Below are 22,256 nucleotides of genomic sequence, written 5' to 3'. Positions count from 1 at the left end.
ACTCTTGATCCTTATCCCACACCCCGTTTGGAGGAATTGGTGGAAAGATTAGCTAGTGCTAAGTTTATAAGCACCTTGGACTGTTCAAAGGGTATTGGCAGAATTCCCCCTAACTAAAGAAGCCTCTTGAGAAAACAGCCTTTGTATGCGGGCTTGGGCATTTTCAATTTAAGAGAATGCCTTTTTTGGAGTTAAACGGAGCTTCCAAAACCTTCCAGAGGTTGATTGATAAAGGTTCTTACTGGGGTTAGATTATGCCTTTGGTTATCAGGATGATATAGCCATCATGTCTGATTCCTGGGAGACCCATTTGAAACATATCACGAATCGGTTTTGCAGAAGGTTCAGGAAAAAGGCTGGGTTAACTTTGAGACCTGATAAGTGTCAATTTGGATGGAAGGAGGTGATATACCTTGGAGTCACTGTGTGTCGGCAACGGGTCAAATTAAGCCTCTTGAAGCTAAGGTTGCCAGTATTAAGAATTGGCCTATTCCAACCACAAAAAAAGGATATTCAGTCCTTTTAGGATTAGCTTGGGTTTTATAGAAAGTTCATACCTCAACTAAGAGTGAACTAAGCTACACCATTATCAGATCTCTATGTAAAAAAAGCGAGCTCCATTTAAAGTTGTTTGGAGCGATAGATGTCAAACTGTTGCTTTTAGACAAGGAGTAAAAGGGCTGCATTGTAAAATGCTCCAGTATTAGTTGCTCCTGATTTTAACCAAAACCATTTGAAGTGTATACTGATGCTTAGATCGAGGAGTTTAGGTGCTACATTGATGAAAGTTCAGAAAGGCTAAGAACCAATTGATGCATCCAATAGTTTTCCTTAAGTAGAAAGCTGTTACCTAGAGAATGAAAATGCATACTCAACGATCGAGAAGGAATGCCTCTCGCCATTTTGTGTAAGGCAATCAAAAAATTACATCCTTACCTAATAGGGTCTTAAGTTTATTGTAAGATCTGGACCACTAATCCTTTTGGCCTTTTGGAGCAAGATGAAAAAAAACAGCAATGCTTTCAGATTTTTTTTGAGATGGTCCTTAGCCTCTACAAGATTAAGTGAATTTGAGAGGTTCGACATGTAAAAGCGGTAAGGACAATATTATTAGCTGATGCAACTTCAAGTTAAGTCCAAGGGTAATGGTTAATTATATATAATTGCCTGTATGGATATGATTGGGATCCACAACTGAAATTTTGAGACATTTAGCCCCTAAATTTCAGCTGAAAAGGGGCATGTGAAGAGTTCAGGAACATTCTGAAAGTGTCAGTTGGAGGATGTGGCTCAGAACACAGGAAGGGCAGTTAGTGAGTGAGGGTTTAACTGAAGCTGAAGCCCAGTTCGTTTTTTTCCTGAAGTTTTCTTTTGTTAATTCGTTAGAGCAACTTGTAAGCTTGCCTGTTATATGTAATAAACTACAAAAAAGAAGAAGTTTCTATGAGTGTATTGAATCAATAAGCAATTCAAGTAGAAGGGGACTGTGGAGTCTTCCTTGACAGGTGGGGTCTGGGAATGGGAGGAAAATGGCTCTGGAAGAGGACGCTGCCCCCTGCCTTGAGGCCCCCAAAGGAGGGAGAGAGGGAGAAAGAGCCTGTCGCTCCAGCGTACCCCAAATGGCAAGTGTCCCTTCTCACCACCACTTGTTAAACACTGTGAACTGGACACTGTGTACCTGTGTCCAGCAAACTCCAAACTGCAAGCTTGCCCTTCTCACCACTGAATTGGCCCAGCCCAGATGGGGGGACGGGGAAGAAGAAGAGTTTGGATTTATATCCCCCCTTTCTCTCCTGCAGGAGACTCAAAGGGGCTGACAATCTCCTTTCCCTTCCCCCCTCACAACAAACACCCTGTGAGGTGGGTGGGGCTGAGAGAGCTCCGAGAAGCTGTGACTAGCCCAAGGTCACCCAGCTGGCGTGTGTGGGAGTGTACAGGCTAATCTGAATTCCCCAGATAAGCCTCCACAGCTCAGGCGGCAGAGCTGGGAATCAAACCCGGTTCCTCCAGATTAGATACATGAGCTCTTAACCTCCTACGCCACTGGGGAGGCAATTGGCCCACTAGGAAAAGCTCCCTGAGACTATAATGGCCAATCCATCCCTGCTTCCCAGATCTGACTGTGCCTATGCAACACAGACCACATCTGTCAACCCCCCCCCCTAAGAGGGGACCTGAGAAAAGCAGACTCTGAAACATCAGCTGAACTCTTTGCCTGGAAACTTGTTTAGGATCCAAAATGCTACAGGACTTATTTCCTCCTTCTCATGTTTAGGACTAGCTTCAAACAGGGCCGAGGACTGAAACTCAAAGGCACACAAAGTAGATTGATACGGCTTAAAACATTTCTGCTTCCCTGCAAGGACTCAGGAGCAGCAGTGGCGTAGGAGGTTAAGAGCTTGTGTATCTAATCTGGAGGAACTGGGTTTGATTCCCAGCTCTGCTGCCTGAGCTGTGGAGGCTTATCTGGGGAATTCAGATTAGCCTGTGCACTCCCACACACGCCAGCTGGGTGACCTTGGGCTAGTCACAGCCTCTCGGAGCTCTCTCAGCCCCACCTACCTCACAGGGTGTTTGTTGTGAGGGGGGATGGGCAAGGAGATTGTAAGCCCCTTTGAGTCTCCTGCAGGAGAGAAAGGGGGGATATAAATCCAAACTATTCTTCTCTTCTTCTTGGGATTATTGTTTTGGGTGGGTCTTTAGCAGGAGATATTTAACATAAGAACATAAGAACGAGCCAGCTGGATCAGACCAGAGTCCATCTAGTCCAGAACTCTGCTACTCGCAGTGGCCCACCAAGTGCCTTTGGGAGCTCACATGCAGGATGTGAAAGCAATGGCCTTCTGCTGCTGCTGCTCCTGAGCACCTGGTCAGGAGCACCTCGCCACCTGTGTGTGAGCTTGGGAGAAAAAGTACCACCTTGGAAACAGCTCGACCACAAATAATCTTGCAAATAAATAAATGACATTTATTCCTTCCCTAAGCATCAAGGCACTCCTCTCTCCAGGACTTCCAGGATAGAAATACAGGGCAGCAGCATGTAGCAAGGCCGAGCCGAGCTGCAGCGCCCAATTTACACACTGCTTATATGCTCGCGGCTCCTGCTGATCTCTGAGCAGCACAGGGAAAATCTCTACCTTGTCTGCAGGTAGCCTGATTTTACTGCTTTTGTGATCGGCATCAGCCACCCACTTTACGATTAGATGTTCACATGCAGTTTGTTTTAATGAGACGATTTCATGATTTTGTATTGTATACTCTTTGCAAGCAGCACAGTAAAACCCAGGCAAAGATTCTGCCCCCTTTGTAACCAGCTGGCTCATAGATAACCGAACCTTAGCGGGAGGAAAGGCGACTCACCCAGGAGGGCTGAATTGCCATCCCCAAGAGGGAATCTCTGGTAGCGTGGGATGTTGAAGGGTGGCAAAATGTGGAACTTCTTTTCCAAGAGGGGTTCCAAGCGCGAGGCAGACGGGTCTGCAGGGTGGAACAGATTATACACTTGCTGGCAGGCTGGTCTCAACTGGAAGACTAAACGGGGTGCCGGGTGAGGGATGAAAGAGGAGAAGATGTTCAGACAGCGGTTCCACAATGCTAAATAGGCTGTTAACATTCATTAGGTACAAAGAGAAAAACCGTCCAATCCAGAACGGAGTTACTGCAGTCTAAGCCGATTGACTTAAAGGCCCTTTCCTTGCAAGACGTCGGCCTTTTTTACGAAGCGCCTTGGTGACGGGCAAAAGCGCGCCATCCCGAGGGCTAGTTGTTATTCGACATGAAGGGCGGCTGCTTGCTTTGTGGTGCAGTCACGCCACCCTCACTCCTCCCCAGCGGCAAGAAGCCGCCATTTTCCCACCTCACTCCCCGAGCGAGGTTTTTGGAAAATGGCAGCCATCCCTCCCTTGCTCCGTCGACTTACCGTCCACATGTGATCGTCTTTCGGGTGCGCGTCAGCCGATGCTCGCAGGGACACGCCCTCCTGCCCTGCGACTCCGGAGTGGTCACGCAGGGCAGGGGGGCGTGTCTTCTGGCCTCGGCGATGCGCCGGATGGTCGTAGGGACGGTAAATCGATCAGGCAACGGCGCAGCGCCGTCTTCCCGGTCGTTACCGGGACTGTTGGTGTGAACGGTCCCAGGGGGGTTGGGTCGGCGCCATGTACGCTGACCCGACCCCCAGCGTGGCCGTGCGGAAGCGGCCAAAGACTCACGGTTATTCTTGTTTGCTAGCACCACTAACCACAACTGTCATCAACTCATATTTAAGCAAGCTGCTGCTTAAGAATGATTTTCTAAGCTGTACTGGAGTCCAGTCGCACCTTAGAGATCAACAAGATCTTTGGGATATAAACTTCTGAGAGTCAAAGCCTGTGCCCTAAAAAACCTCGTTGATCTCGAATGTAGCTGTTCGATTATAGACCAACATGGCTATTTTTTGAAACTGTCTTCTTGGGAGATGTTACATTCAGCCACATGGAGCAAAAATCTACCAACCTGGTATTGGATGAATGGCGCTCACTCAGGACTCACAAAAGCTCATACCTTGAAAACCATGCTGGTCTCTATGGTGCTACTAGACCAGGGTTAGGGAACCTGCGGCTCTCCAGATGTTCAGGAACTACAATTCCCATCAGCCTCTGTCAGCTGGGAATTGTAGGGGCTGATGGGAATTGTAGTTCCTGAACATCTGGAGAGCCGCAGGTTCCCTACCCCTGTACTAGACTCAGATCGAGCTGCTCCACTGTAGAGCAACATAGCTAACCTCTGAAACTTTTCTAAGCGATATTCACACCTTAAGATTTACAGTTCAGTTCTAATCCTCTACCAGACAATTAACCTTAAGGGCGAAGAGAAAAGACTTAACTTTCAAGGAGAAGTCATAGTGCACCCTTCACCCAGAGGGGCCAATTATGGACGGGGGAGATTACCTCTGCTCTGCCCGGCCACCGCATCAGATGCGTGCCTGAAATGCTCTTGTTTTCTGTGGGGAGAGCTGAGAGCAAGAGAAGTAGGGGCATGGCAACTTCCTCGTACGTTGGTACAAGGATTTTTGCATGGTGCCATTTCTGTCCACCACACGGAGCAATTTGCTTGCACATCAGTACAAGGAAGTTTGCCACACTGGGGTTCAGTTGCCAGCGTGGTGCGGGGGCAGAGGTGGGATCCAACCAGTTCTCACCACTTCTCTAGAAGTGGTTACTAATTTTCTCTGAGTACCGAGGAGGGGTTAATAAAGCAACCTCCCTGCCCAATAGGAACTGGAGGTGCGTGTGTGCAGTGGCGTCACTGTTGGATTCCCACCACCATCGGAACCTGTTATTAAAATTTTATTATTAAAACCTGTTATAAAAATCCCACCACTGTGCAGGGGCCTCGTGCGTAATTGGCTAGTGTGAGCCTAACTTAGTCAATTTGCCCCAATTTGCCCCAAAAGTGAACATTCTGAATATAGTGCCAACCACCAGTCTTACCCTTCCCCACTGGTTCTAGCCGCCTAGCAACTGCCATGGCCAACTTTAGCTGCAGAAGTTTTCAAAACTTCACATGAAAAAGGCCCATTTGCACTGAAAACAGTGAGAGGAATTCCAGACTGGCCCAACTCTTCTAAAGTGGTTATTCCTGTCTCTATGGCCCCTTCCGCACACGCAGAATAATGTGTTTTCAAACCACTTTCACAACTGTTTGCAAGTGGATTTTGCTACTCCGCACAGCTTCAAAGAGCACTGAAAGCAGTTTGAAAGTGCATTATTCTGCGTGTGCGGAATGAGCAATGGCGTATCTACCTAGGGACAAGGGGTACCCCTTGTCCCCGGGCGCCACTCTTCTGGTCACATGGGGGCGCAAAATTGGCCCCCCCATGTGACCAGGAAGTCCTGCTGCCTCATCGTTTTCGCGTGCCTCAACCTATCCGTGTCAGTCGAGGCACGCAAAAAACGATGAGGCAGCAGGCAAGTCTCTCCTTAAGCATCCCTCAACCCCCCCCTGGACTCTTCTCCTTCCCTCCCCTCCCCAGTCAGAAGAGACTGCAGGCTGGCCGGCTAGGAGCCCAGCCGGGCAGGTGGGAGAGGGAGGTGGGCACCCTAGACTCCGGTGGTGGCAGACCTTTGGCATTTCAGATAGTTACTGCTGGACTATGCAATTCCCATCAGCCCCTGCCAGCATGGCCAATTGGCCATGCTGGCAGGGGCTGATGGGAATTGTAGTCCATAACATCTGGAGTGCCAAAGGTTCGCCACCACAGCCAGACTGGCCCAACTCTTCGAAAGTGGTTATTCCTGTCTCTATATAGGCCCCTTCCGCACACGCAAAATAATGCGTTTTCAAACCACTTTCACAACTGTCCACGGTGACATGGGCGGAGTCAAGGTCAGTGGGGGTGGAGCCTGGGGGCATCATGGGGCGGAGCCGGGGGGCGGTGGGGCAGAGCCTGGGGGGGCATCCTTGAGACAATTTGTCTCCAGGCGCCATTTACTCATGGTGCGCCTCTGGGAATGAGCCTATGTTCTACAGTTTTCTGAGCTTTCTAAGCATGCTTCCTTGTTACGAACACTCAAAAGCTTTGAGAAGCAGAACATATTTTCAGAGCCCCGCGGCCCCATACCAGAAACCTACTGTCGAGTGTTGGAATGACGGTTTTTCTCAAAGCGAGGACCAGCCCCAAAGGAGATCCAAACAGGAAGAAATCAGTGATCTCAAACTCAAATTTCCCAAGGTTCCCGCCATCCAGGATGATGGAGCTACTGGATCTCCTTGATCCAGGACAGTTTCTTAGGACGCTAGAATGTAAACTACAAAGAGAAGGAAAGTATGAGCCACAAGGAAGCAAGAAACTACCAGACACAACTACGAAAGAAGACCATGCTGTGGTTAATGGTGCATGCAGTTCTTAAGTGTTTTATTACAAAGGAAAGGCTTATTAAGAGGAACATACTGGTGATTTACTTAAACAAAATTGATTTCTTTCCTTCCACAGGGTGCATCCGGCCTAAGAGTCCAACATGCATTTAAAACAATTTAATGGGAATCAAAGCAAATAAATATCATTTATTGCAGCTATTTGCTGTGGGTTTTTTAATATTCTCATTTGCCGTCTGTTTCTTCATTTGTCTTCCGTTTACTGTCTTTGTTTTAAACTATTAACTATTTTGAGCTATCAGAAAAGTGGTCCACAAATATTTTAAATAAATAAATTTTGTAAGGCACATTTTTATTATTTTCTTTTTATCATGCGGGGAACTGAGGCACGAGCATCAGTAAAGAATGCATTAAAAAGTGCCTGAGAGACTTTGAAGGGTTTCTAGCCTCAGGTGAGGAAGCAATAATTTACAGTCTAAATGCACCATATACGAGAACGACGTGCTTCTAGAACAGATAGAGAAGAGCAGTTTGACACAAGTTCTGGCAAGTTCTGGCCTTGGAATGCAGATTCCTATGAGGCCAACTAAATTTTCCTTGTTTTTTAGGCTCCAGCCTCCCAGCAACCCCTGCAAAAGGGAAGCAGGAAGATGTTGCTGCCTTTCCCATTACCAACTTCCTCTATTGCTTCAAGGCAGAGCATAAAGCTAGCTATATTTTCTCCTCCCTCTGGCGGCCTTTTGTTCTGACTGCTGCTGCCACTTGAACTAGCCAGAGCATCCTGACATTGTCTCATGTATTATGCTTTAGCATTGTTGTAGGTGCCAGGCAGAATTCTGGCCGTTTCTGCACGGCCATGCTGGGGGTTGGGGGTCGGCGTACATGACGCCGACCCAACCCCCCCGGGACCGTTTGCACGAACTGTCCCAGTTGCGGTGGGGAAGACGGTGCAGCCTCCGCGAAGGCTGTGCCGTCCCCCAAACTCCTTACCGTGTCCTCCGGCGCGTCGCACAAGCCAGGGGACACGCCCCCCCTGCCCTGCCCGACAGCTCTGAAGTCGCAGGGCGGGGGGGGGCGTGTCCCCAGGCCTGTGCGACGCGCCGGAGGCTGGAGGACATGGTAAGGCGTTTGGGAAAGGGGGGGAATGGCGCCTTCCAGCTGCTGCCGTTCGCACGGCAGCGGTTGGAAGCCGCTGTTTTCCAAAAACCTCGCTCGGGGAGTGAGGTTGGGAAACAGCGGCTTCGCGCCATACGATGGGGGTTTCATCGAAGGGCGGGCGTATGGCGATGCAGCTGCGCCCCCCATGCGAACAGCTCCCTAGGGACGGCGTTTTTGCCGTCCCTAGGGCGCTGTTATTGGCCCATGCGGAAAGGGCCTCAAAATCAAATGTGAAATCATTTCTAGCAGCAAAGTAAAGACTGCAAAGTATCTCAAAAAAGCAGTATTTCCAACAAAGCTCTCCCCCAACCTTGCCTTTATAAGAATGCAAGCCTCTTTGTGCCTGTCATTCAGAAGGAAAAAAGTCTGGATTTACATCCATTTTTCTTTAACCATAAGGAGTCTCAAAGAGGCTTATAATTCCCTTCTCCCCACAACGGACACCTTGTGAGGTAGGTGGAGATGAGAGTGTTCAGAGAGAACTGTGAGCTTCCCAAGGTCACTCAGCAGGCTTCAAGTGGAGAAGCAGGAAAACAAATCCAGTTCACCAGATAAGAGAGCGCCGCTCACATGGAGGGGTCAGGGAATCAAACCCGGTTCTCCAGATTAGAGTCCACTGCTCTTAATCACTACACCACGTAGACTCAAGTAATGCTTCTCTACTTTCTGATATGAACAATATGGAGTTACTGCTATTCTGGCCCCACAAAATGCAATCTAGGAAAAGTATTTTAGCAGTCCAACTAACTTTTACTTCTTAATGCTTATATCCTTTGAACGGTACTCCACTTTATTACATTGAGGCAGGAAAGCAGTTTTTGATCTTTCATCCATTTTGCTTGAAACCTTCATGGCTGAAATAGAATATTCTTGGACCTGGAAGTGTTTTAAACCACGAGTCCAAAATAACATGCTACATTATCCCATTCCAGACCTCAGAAAACAGAGAGGCGCTGGGGCTCAGAGACAGAACATGCACTTTGCATGCAAGTGGTCACAGACTGAATCCCTCATGTCTCATGAGAAAGGAGCAGGTCTTGGGAAAGACCTTTCTCTTCCTAAGGAACTTGAGACCTGGGATCAGTCAGGGTGGACAATCCCAAGTCAGGTAGACTGACGGGTCTCACTCTACGTTACGTTCTATATGTGCACTCCCCCAAACAGTCTACAGTACGCAAAGCTGTGAATGATTGCTTACCTATTTCTTCCTCAAAGAAGTTGTTGGGACAAGTGTTAAGAGGTTAGTGAAAGAGAAAAGAGAAAAGATAAAGAGAGGAAAGAGAAAAGAGAAAGATCACAACAGGCAGGGAGGGAGACTCGCACTTTTGCATGCCACTGTTCTCTTTTACTAGCATAAAGCATTCATAAACGTTCGGGTCATACGGAACGTGGCAGGCCTTTCCACGTAAGAACCTGTGAATCCAGTTAGAATGGCGTGACAGGTTCAGACCACCAATCACGCCAGTTCACCCTTTCCCACGAGTACAGTCGTGCCAAAGCAAAAATCTGAGACTGCACCGCGCGGGCAATACGTAGAAGCACAGAAACACAGAGCTGGAAGAGATCTCAAGGGTCATCTAGCTCAATCATCTGCACAGTGCCCCAAGCCCCACTACCCAATGACCCCTGTTGTATGTGCAGAGGAAGGCAAAACAGCCCCCAGGGTTTTTTGTGGTAGTTTTTGGTGTCTTTTTTGTAGTTGCCCCACCCCGCCCCCCAGTCCCTGTGCTATTGTGTGTTTTCTTTTGAGTCAGAGAGCAGGAGACAGAAGTGGGAAGGTAGGTGGGAATATCAGTCTATGTCTGTGGTGGCGAACCTTTGACACTCCAGATGTTATGGACTACAATTTCCATCAACCCCTGCCAGCATGGCCAATTGTCCATGCTGGCAGGGGCTGATGGGAATTGTAGTCCATAACATCTGGAGTGCCAGCACTGGCCACCACTGGAGGTGGTTCAGAATGACGGCCTCCAGATACCATGGATTACAAATCCCATCAACCCCAATTGGCCATGCTGGCAGGGGCTGGATGGGAATTGTCCATAACATCTGAGTGCCAAAGGTTCGCCACCACTGGAGGGTTCAGGGTCTCAGGGCCCCTCCAGATACCGCGGGACTACAAATCCCATCCCAATTGGCCATGCTGGCAGGGGCTGATGGGAATTGTAGTCCATAACATCTGGAGTGCCAAAGGTTCGCCACCACTGGAGGGTCTGCAACCTGTGGCCCTCCAGATGTTCGTGGACTACAAATCCCATCAACCCCAATTGGCCATGCTGGCAGGGGCTGATGGGAATTGTAGTCCATAACATCTGGAGTGCCAAAGGTTCGCCACCACTGGAGGGTCTGCAACCTGTGGCCCTCCAGATGTTCGTGGACTACAAATCCCATCCCAATTGGCCATGCTGGCAGGGGCTGATGGGAATTGTAGTCCATAACATCTGGAGTGCCAAAGGTTCGCTAATTACTGGAGGGTTCAGAATCAGGGCCCTCCATACTGGGTGGACTATGAAATCCCATCCCCAATTGGCCATGCTGGCAGGGGCTGATGGGAATTGTAGTCCATAACATCTGGAGTGCCAAAGGTTCGCCACCACTGGAGGGTCTGCAACCTGTGGCCCTCCAGATGTTCGTGGACTACAAATCCCATCCCCAATTGGCCATGCTGGCAGGGGCTGATGGGAATTGTAGTCCATAACATCTGGAGTGCCAAAGGTTCGCCACCACTGATCTATGTCATAGCCGGGCCAGTCAGTCGTGCTGCTTCAGTCCACGAGCGCTACAAGCCACTGAAGTTTGTGCCACTCGTGCGCACCACGCAACAGGATAGCCCAATAATAAGCTGGCTTTCAAACTGTGTTCCAGGGAGACCTGGAATTCCTTGGAAGCATCTCACAATGTTTCCAGTGTGCTGTTACTCATTTTTTCACTGAAAGCCTCCCTCAAAGGCAGCTGACACGTCACCACTGATCTTTCCCTACGCTTTGAAGATACAGCATTTTCTGTGGATTCTTAAAGGAGCTCTCTGATTGCACATGGGGCAGAGCGGAGGATACCAACAGGCTTAGCTTGTGTATAATGCACCAGAAACATCTGCAGTACACAGGAAGCCCATGGCACATAGTTCGAGAACACTTGGCAGAAAGATTTCTAGACTGCTGACACGGGTTAAGGGGAAGATATCCAACCAGGTTTGAGAGCATTACACTGGCTTCCAGTTGGCTTCTATACTCAATTCAGGGTACTGGTGGTAACTTTCAAAGATGTTCATGACCTAAGGCAGGGGTCTGCAACCTGTGGCTCTCCAGATGTTCATGGACTACAATTCCCATCAGCCCCTGCCAGCATGGCCAATTGGCAGCCCCAGGCATCAGATCAGGGATCACTAGTAGCTCCTGTACTCAGGTCAGTAAGAACTAAGATTGACAACTCAGGTTTGGGAAATTTCTGGAGATGTGACCATGGAGCCTGGGGAATGCGAGATTTGGAGAGAGGCAGGTAATCCACGGTATGCTCCCCTTGGAGGCAGGAACCAAACTGAGGAAACAAGGGGCGGTTCCACCCAACAGGAAGAGGAAAAATTTAATTTCCTGCCTTCCCAATGGGATAGTGAGAACCACCCACAAGATGTCCTCTAGCTCAGGGGAGAACTATAGAATCACAGACTCATTAGAATTGGAAGGATATCTAATCCAACCGCCTGCTCAATGCAGGATCACCCTAAAGCACCCCTGACAGTTGTTCATCCAGCTGCCGCTTGAAGACTGCCAGTGAGGGGGAGCTCACCCCCTTCCTAGACAGCTGATTCCACCTGCAAGGCAGCCATTTTCTCTAGGACAACTGATCTCTGTCACCTGGAGACCAGTTGGAATTCTGGGAGTTCTCCAGGATCTACCTGGAGGTTGGCAACCCTACCATGAGCCTGTTTGGGCTCATGCTGCCTCAGTTGTGACACTTGTGTGGTTTCTGAAGGATGCAAGCAAGGCAAAAAAAACCTTGCAAAAATTTTGGCCACTGATTAGGAGAAATATATAAACATATGAACATTTTAGAAAAATTAAGCAAAATAAATTTATTTGAAAGTTAAAAAAAAAACCAACCCTGAAAACTGGATTTGATTCATCACCTAGAGCAGGGGTCTGCAACCTGTTGCTCTCCAGATGTTCATGGACTACAATTCCCACCAGCCCCAATTGGCCATGCTGGCAGGGGCTGGTGGGATTTGTAGTCCATGAACATCTGGAGAGCCCCAGGCCATGCTGGCAGGGGCTGGTGGGATTTGTAGTCCATGAACATCTGGAGAGCCGCAGCTTGCAGACCCCTGACCTAGAACTTTCACAAATCCCCACTTTCTACACCTCCTCTCTGACCAGGCTCCAAATTTCTTTCTAGACTAGGACAGGGAGGGACTCCCCTCTTCTAATGAGACACAGCTTCTGTTAAGGGAGTGTGAAATTTCTGCGTGATTTACACAAAGATGAGGGTAGTTAATAATTATGAGAGGGTTCAGAGGCAGAGGAGATGTAATTTTCCTTTCCCCTCCCAAGACCCAAAGACAACAAGCCTGCATTATTATTTAGAGTTGCCTGAGAGAAATACAAACAATAGCAGCAGAGTTCACTAAATCTTATTAATATTACCAGGAGAATTTTCCTACAGAATGTATGTGAAATGAATAAAACATACGACTGTGTGGCTGGGAAGGAGCATTTTATGGCTGTGAGTTCAGAACAGCCTATAACACAAATCCACCGGCAGCTACATTTGTTGGTGTTTGTGGGGCTTCTTGGATCTTATCATTTCCAAAAGTCTTCCAGGATCAAACATGTTCCACACACATGGGCCCCTTCCGCACACGCAAAATAATGCGTTTTCAAACCACTTTCACAACTGTTTGCAAGTGGATTTTGCCATTCCGCACAGCTTCAAAGAGCACTGAAAGCAGTTTGAAAGTGCATTATTCTGCATGTGCGGAATGAGCCATGGAGAGCTTTTAGCTTGATTGGTATGACTCCCACCTTACAGATGAGAAATGGAGGCTGACAAATGGGGCAGATGTGGGAAATTCCTTATTAATCCAGGCCCACTTTAGTTTGCTATGTGATGTATCACCCTTGCCTGAGCAAACCAAGAGGAAGCCATCCATAGGTGCTCAGCAAGTAGGCATGTAATGAGCCCCAGTTTGTTGGACAAAATTTTGTTCCACACTACAGAGTTTTCTTCTGTGTGTTATCTGCTTATTTCCACGGCTCTTGAACAAGAGAATGCAAGGGTTGTGCCTCGTGTCTCAATTCAGCCCACCTCCTCTTCTGTCACCTCAAGCAGACCTCCCTCTTACAGCCTCTACTCTGGAAGACTCCTTGTTCAGTTAGCGTCATCCTGAATATTTTCTGGCTGAATTTTGGAAAGATGCCATGCCCGTGGAGTCATCCGCCCACTGGCTCAACCAGTCAGCATTTCTGTGAGCTGCTCAGTTATTTCATGGAGTCCCAGAGGACTTCACTCAGGAGTCACACAGAAAAGTGCTTGCTTAATCAGGTCTTGTGATGGAATAGTACTGTAAAACTAGCAAAGTCACATATGACTGTGAAAAGCATCTTTGCCTTTTGATCTCCTGGAGGGAGGACAGGAAACTATGCAGAGGTGCTAGGATGAAACTTCAAAGGCCTAAGTTACCTCATGGCCTGAACAGAGTTTTCCTGAGAAGGGGAAAACAAAGGTTTTGGAATTCCATCTTGAGAAGTGGTCAGGGAAGCATCTCTGGGACATGGGTTCCCGGAACGGGGACAAAGAACCAAAAGGGATGTAACCACCTAAGCAATCCCTTAACCGCAATCATGTTTTATTTCTTTGATTTCTGTTTTTCAATAAAAATCGTTGAGACCTCAGCTGGTTGAAGTTATTGGAGAAAAGAACCCAGGTTTTACTGAAACAAGCGTGGCTCTCCCAGGCTTGCTTTCATGATAGGTCTGTTTCACCCAAATCAAGGATTCCAGTTTCAAAGTTAAGTCTTCCTTTCTGATCTAATCTAATTTTTCAGCTCCTGTCTTAATCTACCCAACAGAGTTAAAGGTCTGGACAGAGATTCAAGGGTGGCGGCTCTTCCTTTGAAGACCTACCTGGAGAGGAAAGCTTGATGCTGCTTTATCGTGTCCAGCTCATAGGTGGACGAATCACTCCTCTTGCGCTGCAGCTGCTTCTTGGAGTCCTCTCCATTGATGCGAGGGATGTCGATGTTGCTTCGGCTGAGGTGTCGGCTGGCTTCCAGGTTGGAGCCCCCCGAGCAGTAACTGTTGTTCACAATGATTCCAGGAGACAAGAGGTCAGAGTCCTGGAATTTGAAGGGCACAAGGCCTAGGTGTCAGACATCTGACAAAAGTCAACTGAGTTGACACTCGCTTTTGAAAACAAATTATACACCGGTCAGCCCCCGCAGCCCAACCACGAGCCCCCTTGGGCTGTCACTACCTTTGCCAGATGTCAGTGTTTGACCCCTAGCTTCTCATTTCATGGGCTGTTTATCCAGTCTATGGATCAGTACAGCCATCGTGGTCTAATCAGTCAGTGGTAGTAACAGGGTGACTACAGAGAGCATCTTCAGGGGGATCTACCACTGGAAAAAGAAGAAGAAGAGTTTGGATTTATATCCCCCCTTTCTCTCCTGCAGGAGACTCAAAGGGGCTGACAATCTCCTTGCCCTTCCCCCCTCACAACAAACACCCTGTGAGGTGGGTGGGGCTGAGAGAGCTCCGAGAAGCTGTGACTAGCCCAAGGTCACCCAGCTGGCATGTGTGGGAGCGTACGGGCGAATCTGAATTCCCCAGATAAGCCTCCACAGCTCAGGCGGCAGAGCGGGGAATCAAACCCGGTTCCTCCAGATTAGATACACGAGCTCTTAACCTCCTATGCCACTGCTGCTCTCAGTAGAAGAGTTGGATTTATATCCCCCCTTTCTCTTCTGTAAAGGGGGGGACAGCAGCTGGCGGGCCCATGCCTTGCCGCCGACTGCTGCCGCCTTCCCCCTCAACCTCCATCGGCAATTGAGCCAGCCCCCCCTCCGCAGAAGCTGGCTGCTGCCGCCCCCACCCGCCCCGCTCAACCAGAACCGGTTGTTAAATTGTTTGAATCCCACCACTGGGCTTCAAGAGCCCAGCTCCCTTTGTCAGATTATCTTTGACTCTCGAAAGCTCCTATTTCCAAAAGTCTTGTGTATCTTTAAGGTGTTACCAGACTCAAACCTAGCTGAAGAATGCCCCCGAATGTTCAGTGCCCTTAAAATGTGCTATATACCAGTGATGGTGAACCTTTTTGAGACCGAGTGCCCAAACTGCAACCCAAAACCCACTTATTTATCGCAAAGTGCCAACACGGCAATTTAACCTGAATACTGAGGTTTTAGTTTAGAAAAAACAGTTGGTTTTGAGGCGCATGTTACTCGGGAGTAAGCTTGGTGAAGCAACCGGGAAATGCTTCGAATGGGTGAATCATGACTCTAGGAGGGTTTACTCAGAAGCAACCAAGCTTATTCCCAGGTAAAGGATCATGCCCAGGCCAGCCTCGGTGTGTGTGTGTGTGTGTGGGGGGGTGATTTTCCACCCCCCCCCCACATGATGAACTCTGTGCCCACAGAAAGGGCTCTAAGTGCCGCCTCTGGCACCCGTGCCATAGGTTCGTCACCGCTGCTATATACTATTCAGAATTATTGAACTGCAAGCAGTGTAATTCCTTGCCATCCCAGGGTGTTTACCTGCACGCTTACAATACTCCCGCGCCGGCTACTATTTTGGCTCTCTGACATGGTCTGATTGCTGTAGCACAGGGCATCAAACCCCAGGATCCCTCCAACGCAGTCTCCCACTAAACACACCTGTGGAAAGGAAAGAAAAAACTGACTGATCATCCTTCCCTAGGAGTAGAGGAAGCAATCCAGGAAACAAGCTCAAGGTTGAATTTGGGTTTTACAGATGTTAAGAAGAGGCTAACTTTGTCTCTGAACTCTGATGCCTGAAAACTTATACACTGGGAAATGTGGTTGGTCTTCAAGGCACTACTGGACCCAAACTTTGTCCTCTGTCTCAAAGATATAAAGAGTCATAACATTCAACATCTGTACTAAGAGAGGTTAAATTTATATGCTGGAGGCGGGACAGCAGGACTAGCAGAAAATCAGATCTAATCAAGGATGGTGCGGTGTGAAAGGTAAGCAAAACTAGTTAACATTTGTCCAGAGTAGGATGTGCTGAGTTATTAGTAAAACAGTGTTGCACTTACCTGTGTTTGTTCATCAAGCGTCCCTCTGTGCAGGCGCACAGGTGGGACTGCAGAGAGGCCACGAAGATGAACCTACAGTTAGTGAGGAAACCCAAGTCCAGGGTTCCAAGCCTGGGGGGGAGGGGGGTGGGAGAGAGTGTATTTTCAGTCCTACTCGTGCCCTCCTCAACACTCAGGAGCAGGCCTCATCCAGCTGGAATGGACTAATTTTCTCTATGGCAGCTGACTGCTCCCACAGGTCCTTTCTTTGTAACCTCTGCCCACTCCTGCCCTTCCATGGCATGTAACTTTAAAGAGAAATAACTACTCTACTATGGATGTAAACTTCATGTACTTGACAAAGTGAGCTATGACTCACCAAAGGTTCTGGTTAATTAGTCCGTTAGGTGCTACAATAGTAATTATTAATATTATGAATTGTTATTATTAATTAATTGCTTTACTACCATCAGATCCTCTGAAGACGCCAGCCACAGATGCAGGCGGAACGTCAGGAGAAAATGCTACTAGAACACGGCCATACAGCCTGGAAACCACACAGCACCCCAATATTAATTACTGTTTCACTAATTATTGTTAGTGAAAAATGGTGATTGTCTTAAGCAGAATACTTATCCATGGCGCCCTGTAACAGACTACTAACTTGCTTTTTCAGAATAGTCAACTATCCCCCAGGCCCACAAGCAATATTCAGACTCAACCATTTTGTTAAGCAATTGATTAAAGCCCCTTTTGTCATTTATAAGGGTCTCCCAACCAATCTGCACAGCAGATTTTAAAAAAATGTTAATTATTTTTTAACTAGACTCACATAAGAAAAGGGGTGCAGCAGTAAATATTAGTAATAGGACCACAACTACTGTTGCACTCTGGTTATAACTAATTTTTCAAATGCGAATATCTATATTCTTATAAGAGGCCTTCTTCTTTCACATGTGAAGGATTGCCTCTTCTAAGTTGCTACCTGCAGCAACAGAGGAATGTGTTAGCTAAAAACAAATAACACCCCCCCCCACCCCGACCACTGTTTTAATTTTACTGCAAATACATGAATTTTAATCAAGTGACTAACCAGTTCTTTACTGAGTACTGCAATTAATCAGCTGCGGCTTCTTTACTTGCGTGAAAGCCCTAGGGTTGATCAGAAAACGAAATCATCCCGCACAAAACTGAACTTTGCTTACAAACCTCCATCCGCTCTTCAGTTTATCGCTGATGAACAAGACCCACTGCTAACCTGGCCACTGAATGACACGCCTTCTTCTGACTTGAGGAACTCGCTGTACACCTGATTGGCTCTCAAGATCACCGTGGCGACTGCCTCCTGGTACTGTGGGGACGAGGTGGCCAGCAGAGGAAGCGCGGCAAGAGGAATGTGATCCTGGCTAGTGGAAAGGCAGCCTTCGTCGTAACTGTATGGGCTGAGGCTGAAGAAAGGAGAGAAAGAGAAGGATTTGTTCCTTTTCTATTTACATGTTAGGAGGCAGTGACTATTCAGAACCTCAGGAACATTTGTCGGGCTGCCCAAGTTTGCATTGCCCTGTCTAGACAGCTGCAGTGATTTCATAAGATGGAGGACAATGCAGTCTGGTTCACCAGATAAGCCTCCACAGCTCAAGCGGCAGAGCGGGGAATCAAACCCAGTTCCTCCAGATTAGAGTACACCTGCTCTTAACCACTACGCCACTGCTGCTTATATAGTGCACCCACCCCATAATACCATTTTGAATATGGTGGAATCCCATATTTCACCACCTCTACTTCTCCATCACACACAGTGCAACAAGATATTTGCCCACAAACTGCACACATGTATTGTCGAAGGCTTTCTCGGCCGTATTCAACTGGTTCTGGTGGGTTTTCCAGGCTATGTGGCCGTGGTCTGGTCAGTCTTGTTTCTAACGTTTTGCCTGCATCTGTGGCTGGCATCTTCAGAGGTGTATCACAGAGGGAAGTCTGTTACACACGCAGACACAGTCACAGGACACAGTGTGTAACAGACTTCCCTCTGTGATACACCTCTGAAGATGCCAGCCACAGATGCAGGCAAAACGTTAGGAACAAGATCCACCAGACTACGGCCACACAAATTGCAAGGACTCCTCTCAGAAGTACCATTTTATTTGTACATTCCTATTTGCTGAAAAATAACTTCTCCCTACACCTTTTTCGTTTGTTGGTTTGTTTAACACTACACCATATCAGGATGCCATGAGCCACACTATTTCACAGCCTAACGGGTCTCAAAGGGTTGCTGTGAGGATAAAGTGAGGAAAAACAAAACAACAACAGCTCTGAACTTCTTAGACGGGCAGAATTCAAACAGAAGTGACTCATCTTTCTGTCTTGCACCTTTCCTCATGAGTAATTTAAGAAAGACTACATACAAGATTACTTATGCATACGTTCAACTTCCACCTTACGTTTATAATACAAAACAAAAACGAACCCAAGGTTTTGAAAAAGGCACTTTGGTGATGCCGCAGGGACCACACTTACACCCAAACAGGCTAATTCTCTTGTCCCAAGACAATGATTTTTCCCCCCAATCTTTATAACATAATGTACATTATAAAGATTTTTAAAATAATCATTGCCTTGGGACAAGAGAATTAGCCCGTTTGGGTGCAAAAGTGGATTGACTGTACTTGAAGAAGAAGAAGAAGAAGAAGAAGAAGAAGAAGAAGAAGAAGAAGAAGAAGGAGGAGGAGGAGGAGGAGGAGGAGGAGGAGGAGGAGGAGGAGGAGGAGTTGGATTTATATCCCCCCTTTCTCTCCTGTGAGACTCAAAGGGGCTTACAAAGTCTTTTCCCTTCCCCCTTCACAACAAACACTCTGTGAGGTAGGTGGGGCTGAGAGAGCTCTGTAGAGCTGTGACTAGCCCAAGGTCACCCAGCTGGACACAACCTCATCTAGTTCACCAGATAAGCCTCCACAGCTCAAGTGGCAGAGCGGGGAATCAAACCCAGTTCCTCCAGATTAGAGTACACCTGCTCTTAACCACTACGCCAATGCTGCTTATATAGTGCACCCACCCCATAATACTATTTTGAATATGGTGGAATCCCAGGGACCACACTGACCTATAGTACTCCAGAAGAATAGGGCTTTAGGTTTTCTATCACAACCCATCTGAAAAGAGGACTTTAGGTGCTGCGCATCTCACTCTCGCTGTCCTCTGATGCGCCCCCTTGTACCAACGCTTGCTCTCCTCTCCAGCTCTGCGGCCAGGCAGTGAAAGTGCTACGGAGGTGAACTCCAGGGACAGGACGTGCCTTCATGCCAACCCTGAAAACTGTGACCTGAGAATCCAGAACTGAAGCCTGAGCCTGCTTCCAGGGGCGTCCCGTCCTTTTAAAAGAAAATCCTAACGATGCATCAAACCAGAAGCCATTTCATTTGCTTTGCAGATGAACTCTGTCAGAGCAAACCCTTGTGTAAAGCAAGGCTGAAAAACCTTCTATTTATATTGCACCACAGGCAGGAGGAAAGCAGAAGCTACAAATCAAAAGTCAATCAGCCCCGCGATGTGTTCAGGAGCACGGGAAGATTTCCCTTGACTGAGGAATGATTTTTTCATCTCGATACCTGGAGGCACAGAATGTGTGCGATTATCCGAAGGCCACTTCCTCACCACGGAACTCTGAAAACCCACGTTTAAGCCCTTATTGATCTGATTAGTTTGAACACATCTATTGCGAGGGTGTTGTGGGCTTTCCGGGCCGCACTGCGCTTTCCAAGGACTGCCATTATGCTCAACATAGCCAAGTATAATATTAAGACTGGAGAGCTTACAGGATAATTAATAAAGTGTGCTCTTGAGGCACACAGAGTGGGCCCTTGATGGAGTCATAAATGGGGAAAACGGACCCTTGCGGTCTACAGGTTTAGACACACTTGCTTAAGAGGATAGTCTGTTGTTTCTGCTGGTGATTCGAGTCTGCAGAAGGCTGAGGTGGGATATGATTGAAGTCTATACAGTTATGCATGGGGTAGAAAATGTTGACAGAAAGAAATGTTTCTCTCTTTCTCACAATACTAGAACCAGGGGGCATCCATTGAAAATGCTGGGGGGAAGAATTAGGACTCATAAAAGGAAACACTTCTTCACGCAACGTGTGATTGGTGTTTGGAATATGCTGCCACAGGAGGTGGTGATGGCCACTAACCTGGATAGCTTTAAAAGGGGCTTGGACAGATTGATGGAGGAGTAGTCGATTTATGGCTTCCAATCTTGATCCTCTTTGATCTGAGGTTGCAAATGCCTTAGGAGACCAGGTGATCGGGAGCAACAGCCGCAGAAAGCCATTGCTTTCACATCCTGCATGTGAGCTCCCAAAGGCACCTGGTGGGCCACTGCAAGTAGCAGAGTGATGGACTAGATGGACTCCGGTCTGATCCAGCTGGATTGTTCTTACGTTCTTATGTTCTTATGCTGGCATTCAGGACCAGTTCATGGCACAAGCAGCCACTTGAGACAAGGGGAGACAGCATTTTCAGCCTCACAGTCTCCGGTCTGCTTGACTCATCCCTTCCCTGGTCAGCTCGTTCCCTTCTCTGGTCCTTCTACCCTCTGTCTCCAATTGCAAGGGACTATTTCTCTGGCAACCATCGGTAGTACAGGGCAACACTCACCAAAGAGATCAAAGTCCTTCCAACTATAGCTGCAGGGAGGGAAATGGCCCTAAGCAGGCCACGAACAAAGGCCTTTTGAAATTCAAAGCTTTCCGTCTGAGTCTGCTTGGATCATTCCCCTGCCCTCCTCTTCAAAATTCTTGCTGAAAACAGAGACAGTCTCTTCTGATAACTACTGGAGAGAAGTGGTAGTGGAGGCTAGAAGCCCTTGCTACCACTACCATTTCCACCCTAAAACCCACTGTACAGGCACCAGGGCCTACAAGACAGAAGGCAACCTCCCTCCACTGGGCTCTGACTGTATTAGGAAGGTGGCACGGTGGCGTGAGGCAGTAAAACATGCTGATCTAACCCTGCTGGTATTTGAGATTGGGAAGCAATGGGAATCCATAGGGACTGCCTAGGGCAGTGGTGGCGAACCTATGGCACGGGTGCCAGAGGTGGTACTCAGAGCCCTCTCTGTGGGCACGCAAACACAGTGTTCATCATGTGGGGGGCAGAAAATCACACACCCACACACCCACACATCTAGGCTGGCCTGGGCCACTGAGCACAACGTGCACACACCACGGTGAGCAGGGAAGACTCGGCTGGTGGGCCTGGTGCCTGTGCTCCGGATGGCTGCTGCCTGGGGCAGGGGGCGGGGCGCAGAGGAGGCAGAGATGCTAGAGAGGCACAGAGTGGTGCACGCGGGACATTCTGGAGGCTAGAGCAGGCTGGCCCCTGCTCAAGTGGGTGGGGCGGAGGAAGAGGGAGCCAACTGTGTTTTTCTAAACGAAAACCTCAGCATTCAGGTTAAATTGCCGGGTTGGCACTTTGCGATAAATAAGTGGGGTTTGGGTTGGAATTTGGACACTCGGTCTCAAAAAGGTTCGCCATCACTGGCCTAGGGGCAAGCAGAATAGGCCAGTATGTCCCAGAGGGCTTTAAAGCAATCTTCAGCAAGAAAAAAAGAATCCCAAGTTATGTTCCAGCTACCCACGTTCTTACCAGCTGTGCCTGGAGACTGAGAACAGTGCCCAAAATTCTGAAGTTCTAAAACTTTCAGAACCAGAAAGGAACAGCAGCCATTCCTTTCATCTCCTGAGTGGTCCCTGTAGATTTCCATTAGTTCCCTAAGCTGTGCCATGCAGACTGAAACTGCCAACAGGAAAGTAAGCCAAAAAAGTAACAAATGAAACCATATTTCCCCCTCGGTCTCTGTCCCAACCTTCTCTGCTTCTTTTCTTTGCTGACTTCCCAATGTTAAATTTTCAACTGAACATTTTTCAAGGCAGGCACACTGATTGTGTCATAGAACTAACAAGAATTAAACTGCTCAGGTGGGGTGGAACTGGGTAT

General features: G+C 48.1%; 1 protein-coding gene across 1 annotated transcript in view; it reads right to left on the bottom strand.

Annotated features, from left to right (window-relative positions):
• The window catches only part of PITPNM2 (phosphatidylinositol transfer protein membrane associated 2), a 242,925-nt gene that overhangs the window by 39,738 nt on the left and 180,931 nt on the right, over positions 1 to 22,256 (bottom strand). The window contains 6 exon segments of the mRNA XM_048514019.1: positions 3,361 to 3,531; positions 6,610 to 6,785; positions 9,209 to 9,214; positions 14,130 to 14,341; positions 15,758 to 15,877; positions 17,519 to 17,708. Coding sequence (XP_048369976.1) covers positions 3,361 to 3,531; positions 6,610 to 6,785; positions 9,209 to 9,214; positions 14,130 to 14,341; positions 15,758 to 15,877; positions 17,519 to 17,708 — 875 coding nt within the window.

This window comes from Sphaerodactylus townsendi, linkage group LG13 (assembly GCF_021028975.2).
Source record: "Sphaerodactylus townsendi isolate TG3544 linkage group LG13, MPM_Stown_v2.3, whole genome shotgun sequence".
In the NCBI taxonomy this organism is placed as follows: Eukaryota; Metazoa; Chordata; class Lepidosauria; order Squamata; family Sphaerodactylidae; genus Sphaerodactylus; species Sphaerodactylus townsendi.
This window is presented reverse-complemented; position numbering and strand designations above follow the sequence as displayed.